The sequence below is a fragment of the Colossoma macropomum genome, unplaced genomic scaffold (assembly GCF_904425465.1).
Source record: "Colossoma macropomum unplaced genomic scaffold, Colossoma_macropomum, whole genome shotgun sequence".
In the NCBI taxonomy this organism is placed as follows: domain Eukaryota; kingdom Metazoa; phylum Chordata; class Actinopteri; order Characiformes; family Serrasalmidae; genus Colossoma; species Colossoma macropomum.
Genome location: NW_023495977.1, coordinates 6333 through 12664, shown reverse-complemented (window position 1 = coordinate 12664; position 6332 = coordinate 6333). Strand labels below are relative to the sequence as shown.

The 6332-nt window shown below is 35.7% G+C and overlaps 1 protein-coding gene across 1 annotated transcript; it reads right to left on the bottom strand.

Moving 5' to 3' along the window:
- Positions 1-913: 913 nt before the first annotated feature.
- LOC118803881 (digestive cysteine proteinase 2-like) lies at positions 914-5266 on the bottom strand (the record flags this gene model as incomplete). The annotated part of the gene is made up of 4 exons (XM_036564419.1): positions 914-1152; positions 2340-2441; positions 4176-4284; positions 5101-5266. Coding segments are annotated over 3 exons (375 nt in total), but the record flags the coding sequence as incomplete, so codon positions are not given.
- Positions 5267-6332: the final 1066 nt, after the last annotated feature.

The following is a 6332-nucleotide window of genomic DNA, read 5'->3' as shown; positions in this document are numbered from 1 at the left end:
TTGGAATGGATGTATCGGGCAGGAAAGCATGAATATCCTGGAAAATGAATTTAAAACTAAATTTGATTTATATTGTTTAACAAAGACAACATTGTTTGTAGGAGCATTTCAAATCAAACCACTCTGAGTGGATTTGTTTACATCTTAACCACAGTTATTCTATGAAATTTCACTTTACTCTATGACACATCACACTGACTAATTAAAATGTTAAAGCTGCACTTTGTTTGTTATTTGTAATTTGTAAACCCCTCTTGTGGAAATGTGTAACTCCATGCAACTTGTAAGTAGTGGGTTTTGGTTGATCTTCCCTCCATAAGTAAGATATACTCTTCTAAAATGCTGTCACATGCAGTTTTATTTCTGATCTTTGTCAATCAGCAGGTGAATTGCTTGTTCCCTTATTAGAGGCAAGTTGATACAACATCTATTTCAGGTAACTTTGATTTTTCTGACATTGAGTTTTCATGATTTTTGTCAGAAATGACATCACGTCATAACTACTGAATTTGTAGCTTAGTATATATCATAGTAACATAATGCTGATGATGAATTGGTGTCTTCATTCCCAAAATGATTAAATTATTGGTAAGAATGTTGGTAAACAGCAGTAAACATGCTCCTGTTCTGTTTTTTTTTTTTAACATTTACAGGTATTAAATTTGGTTTGAGCAGATATTTAGGAAACAAAATTTAAGGTACAACAAAAGAAAAAATATCCTATATTTGTACTTTTTTCAATTGAATACAAACAGAAACAGAATTTACCAAACACTGCTTTCTGTTTTTCTTGGAATGTTATTTACTGTCCCAACATTTTTGCAATACATATTGCACATTAGTTGTAAAATGATAGATGAAAATAAGTGAACACTGGCATGGAAGTTATTACATATTTTTGTGGATGTGGAAAGTTACTTTTTTTATTTTTTTCTTTGCACAATATCATAAATGATTTAGAAGAGAGTTTGAAAAGATTTCAAATTAAAAGTTGAAACTTGGAAAAGAAATAAACGTTAAAAAAAGACATTCAGCAACTGTAGACAGTTTTTTAAAGAACTGCTGTAATCTGTCATGTGCTCATGATGTGTTGATGTTGAATAGCTGCTGCTCAGATGTAAGATACTCATCAGGGCTCTGATATTCTCCCATCTGTAAAACATTATTTATTAGAAGTGGTTCATTGAACTTTTAAACAATGATAATTCATTTTTTTAAGACGATTTTCTAACCTCTCTCCCTCAGAAATAAACAGAATGTTACTGTGGCTTTCAACTGCGTTTATATCATAATACCTATATTTAGAGCCAGTTATTCATTCAACCTAATGATAAACTGTAGAACAGACTCAGTTTATATCAAAATACCTACATTTAGAGCCAGTTATTCATTCAACCTAATGAAAAACTGTAGAACAGACTCAGTTTATATCACAATACCTACATTTAGAGCCAGTTATTCATTTAACTTAATGAGAAACTGTAGAACAGACTCAGTTTATATCACAATACCTACATTTAGAGCCAGTTATTCATTTAACTTAATGAGAAACTGTAGAACAGACTCAGTTTATATCACAATACCTACATTTAGAGGCAGTTATTCATTCAACTTAATGAGAAACTGTAGAACAGACTCAGTTTATATCACAATACCTACATTTAGAGTCAGTTATTCATTCAGTTATTAATGGATCACAACTCAGTTTGTATTACTAAAGTTTATGTGAAAGTTTCTAAAAACCTTTGAAGGTTTAACATGGTCAATAGCAACAAAAAAACTGCAACCAGCATTTCCTGTAATCTGACGTCAGCCTTTCACATTGTTGTGGGGTATCTTTCAATTTGTCTGTGGAGAAAACTGTATACTTCATGAAAGAGAGTATTTAGCTAAAATTTTTACCATGGTGATAAATTCCAGTGTGTTGTTAATAACACTATCTATATAAAGTTGTGTATAGTATTACACAACATGTTGCTGCAGTACTGAACATTAGCTGCAGTTCAGCCGATAAATAATTAACATAGCTGTTAGCAAATGACAAATAGCATAAGGCTAGCTATATTTTTAGATACTTTTGTTGTTCCTTTTTATAGCAATGTTAACTACAATAATCAGTGTCAATGTGTGCTAGAAATACTAACGCTTTACCCTTAAACTAGACAGGAAAAGAGTTTAAGTGTATGAAAGCCAGCTAGCGATCCACATGAATGGTTCTGTAATTATATAACTACATTGAAATATTTTTTTTCTGCTGTAAAAGTAAACACAGCTGGAACTAAACCCAGCAGTGTAGGTCTCTATGGATGGAGAATGGAACCCCTGCAATGAAGTTATACCTTTAAACCACAGGGTAGACAGCATTTGTGGCAATACCACACTGGTTTTTCTTGTTCCTGGACATCTTAATGTAGCCTCCTTCACCCCAGGTAACACCCCAGCTGCAAAATAAATAAATAAATAGGATATTTAAGATATAAATAGGATATTTGTTGTTTAGAGTCCTATTTTGCTTTTAGGTAAACCCCATTAAACTGCAACTTTCATATATAGTTATTAATCTTAAAGGCTGTCAAGTTAAAATTAATTTCCATACATTTGACCTCATTCAAGATTTCACCGATCATCCAAGATGTCACGCCTACGGCATGCTCTCATGAAACGGACTTCATCTCCCAGAATCCCATGGGAGATCATGTGACTCGGCCATCGAACACGGACTTTGATTCCGACAAAGACTCCATTGCCCATGGTGCAGTGGGGGCTCACGTGACCAGTGACTCTTGCGAACGCTCCTATCAGCGCTCACAATCACCGGAATACTAACTGCTTTCACCTGTATGTATTTTCATGAGACAAGGAACTAGTAGTATATAAGCCCGGTATTTGTATTTTGCTTCTTCCCTTCGGTACTTTTGCCTTTACTGATTGATCTGTGTTTTTTGACCTTTTGCCTGTTTTACGACGACGACTTTGTTCTGCACTTTTTGTGCTGTTTGTTGTTGGTGACTAAAGTGTCCTCAACTTTCCATCCGCAAGCGTCTGGTTTCTGTTGTACTGTCACACATGATATACCAAGTACTGGAAGCTTATTGTAGCTTTAATTAGCATGGTGCTAACAGCATTCCTTGACCATGTGGGGTTGTTCAGTATCTCTAATAGACTTCATTAATTGTTTTTTTGACACAGAATGACACATTGGTATCTATAAACATGGACTAAAGTACAGACAAAATTTTATATGCCACTGTTTCTAACAATACATCATTTTTAGATAAAAACCACATAAGCAGGTCTGTTCAAGATTACTGAACAACTCAATGTGCTTTAATTTAATTGTGTGAGGGTGCTAATTGGTGGAGTATAAGCTTAGTCTTGTAGCCTCTGACTACGTTTGGGCTGAAGGGGAAATTGCGTAAATCAAATTTTTGGTTGAACCGTCGCTTTTTGTCTCATTATTCAGCACCTACCATGAATTATTCAGAGTTCACTGTAACATGGTGTCTGGCTTATCCCACATGAGGATTGAACAGGAAACCCCTGCATTAGATAGATACTCAGCGAGCTATGGAATAAGCCATCGATCACGCACAGAGACGGACTCAAGTGCAGAGCGGTAGAGACTCAAAATGGTGGAGAAAGAAAGAGAAAAGCAAGATTATATTGGGCGAAACACAAACTGTCAACCTCGCAACATAGCATGAGTGTGCTACTGCTGAGCTACTGCAGCAATGATATACTCTCTTCCTCATGGAAGAGTTGATTAACAAAAGGGCAAGCTAAGGCCAAACAAAAGAAACACCAGATCAGTGTCTTCAAATGAAAGAGTTCCAGAAAACTAAGGGTAAAAATAATCAACTGAAAAGGACACTCAAAGTTGTTTTTATTTTTTTTTTGGTGTGTGTGTGTGTTTAATACTTACACAAGGAAAGGCACTGAGAGAGAACCCAGATTTTAACAAAGAACTTGAAACCCGAGAGAATACTATTACCAGCTCAGCAGAGAGACATGCATATGTCGGCATACTCAAGACTCAAGACTGAGCAGAAAGCAACGTGTAAGCACCCCCTAAGTACATGAACAGTTGAAGACACCCACACACGGACAGTTGAAGTTTAAGGGTATAGACCAAGTTAGGAATTGCTTTTTCATGCTTTACTTTCTTTTGCTTTTACCTGTTCTTGACCAGCCAGTATTCCTGTCCGATGCCTTCAGTGCCATAACCAACAACCAGGACAGCGTGATTCAGGTGAGCACTACTGCAGTACTGATCATCATACACACCTACAATCAATCAGAGCATCAACCATCAGTCAAGGTGTACAGATATTAATAGAATAATTCATTAATAAATTAATCAAACATGCTACCTTTCAACACTTGTCGTAAAAAGTGCTAAATAAATAAATAATCTCAAATCTTGAATCTTTAACAGCAGACAGATGAACTACCAGTTAAAACCATTCAATTCAGTTTTCTGAATCCAAATGTGCTAGTGCTTACATCCTTGATTCCTGGATTTGCCCCAACAAGAAGATTTTATGAGTATCTTTCTGCCTAAAATTCCACCAATTCCTACATAATTAAACAGTTAATATGTAAACAGAGTCATTCAGAGTGGTATGGCGTGAAATGCTCTGTTCTAGAGAAACTTACCAAGTCAGAATTGTTCACAGTGGTAGTGATAGGAACCAGACGTCCACCTCTAAAAGCTCCTTCACAGAGATGGTTATGAATTTGTTGTCTGATGTCTGAGATATTGTTTTATGAAAGTTCTGAGAAGATTTTTAAAAATCAATTCATGGTGAAAAGATACAAGAAATTTACATTCCATATAAAACTCAGAAGACATGTGTAACCACATTTGTAGCTAAGGAGAGTAAATAAAATGTCTATATTTGTGTTGTAGTCATGGAGACCCCTGGTTCCCATCACCACCACTGTAAAGACATATGAGTCTCTACACCCAACCATTTCAGACCAAACCACTCTGAATTACTCTAAGTGACTGAATTATGCAGAAATTTCCATTTTAAACTCCTCACTGTTACACACAGATAACACAGGCAGCTCATAGGAACGACTGGTTATTGAGGTTACCTGACTCATAGAGCTGGAAAGTGTGACGGCTGATGTCTATGACTACAGAAACAGGTCCGATTGAGCCCACAATATACTGCAGATAATGCTCATCTTCACTGGGCAGGATCCTGTAGTCGATGCAGGTAGCATAAGCTTTCAGTTGATCAAACCTACACTTCCCTTCCTGAGGAGAGATGGGAACAATGAAGATACACTGATAGTTCTGCATTGTGTATAATTCTGTACTGTGTGCAGTTCTGTATTATGTATAGTTCTGTATTGTGTATTGTTCTGTACTGTACATAGTACTGTATTGTGTGTAGTTCTGCACTGTGTGTAGTTCTGCACTGTGTATAGTTCTGTGTTTTGTATACTTCTGTACTGTGTATAGTTTTGCTATGCTACATTTGTGTACATGTAGTGTGTGAAAAATGCTGTTGACCATTTGATACTGACGTGTGAACAACTGTCATAATTTTCAAATTCCCGCAGTGTCTGATGTTCAGCAACGTCAGTACAGGGAACTCGTATTGAGAGAGAGTCATGTATTAGAAAGGACTTTCACAAAGAAATTTGACAAAGCTGAAGTTGGTGTCTTGTCTGAGTTCTGCACTGTGTATATTTCTGTATTGTGTATATTTCTGTATTTTGTATAGCTATGTATTGTGTAGAGCTCTGTATTGTGTATAGTTCTGTATTGTGTATTGTTCTGCAGTGTGAATAGTTCTGCACTGTGTATTGTTCTGTACTGTGTATAGTTCTGCACTGTGTATTGTTCTGTACTGTGTAATGTTCCATATTGTGTATGGCTCTGCACTGTGTGTAGTTCTGTATTGTGTATATTTCTGTACTGTGTACAGTTCTGTATTGTGTATCCTTCTGTATTTAGTATAGTTCTGTACTGTATGTAGTACTGTATTGTGTATAGTTCTGTACTGTATGTAGTTCTGTATTGTGTATAGTTTTGTATTGTATATAGTTCTGTACTGTGTATAGTTCTGTATTGTGTATACTTCTGTATTGATTATAGTTCTGTATTGTGTATACTTCTGTATTGAGTATAGTTCTGCACTGTGTATAGTTCTGCACTGTGTGTAGTTCTGCACTGTGTGTAGTTCTGTACTGTGTATAGTTCTGTATTATGTATACTTCTGTATTGAGTATAGTTCTGTACTGTATGTAGTACTGTATTGTATATAGTTATGTATTGTGTATAGTTCTGTACTGTGTATAGTTCTGCACTGTGTATA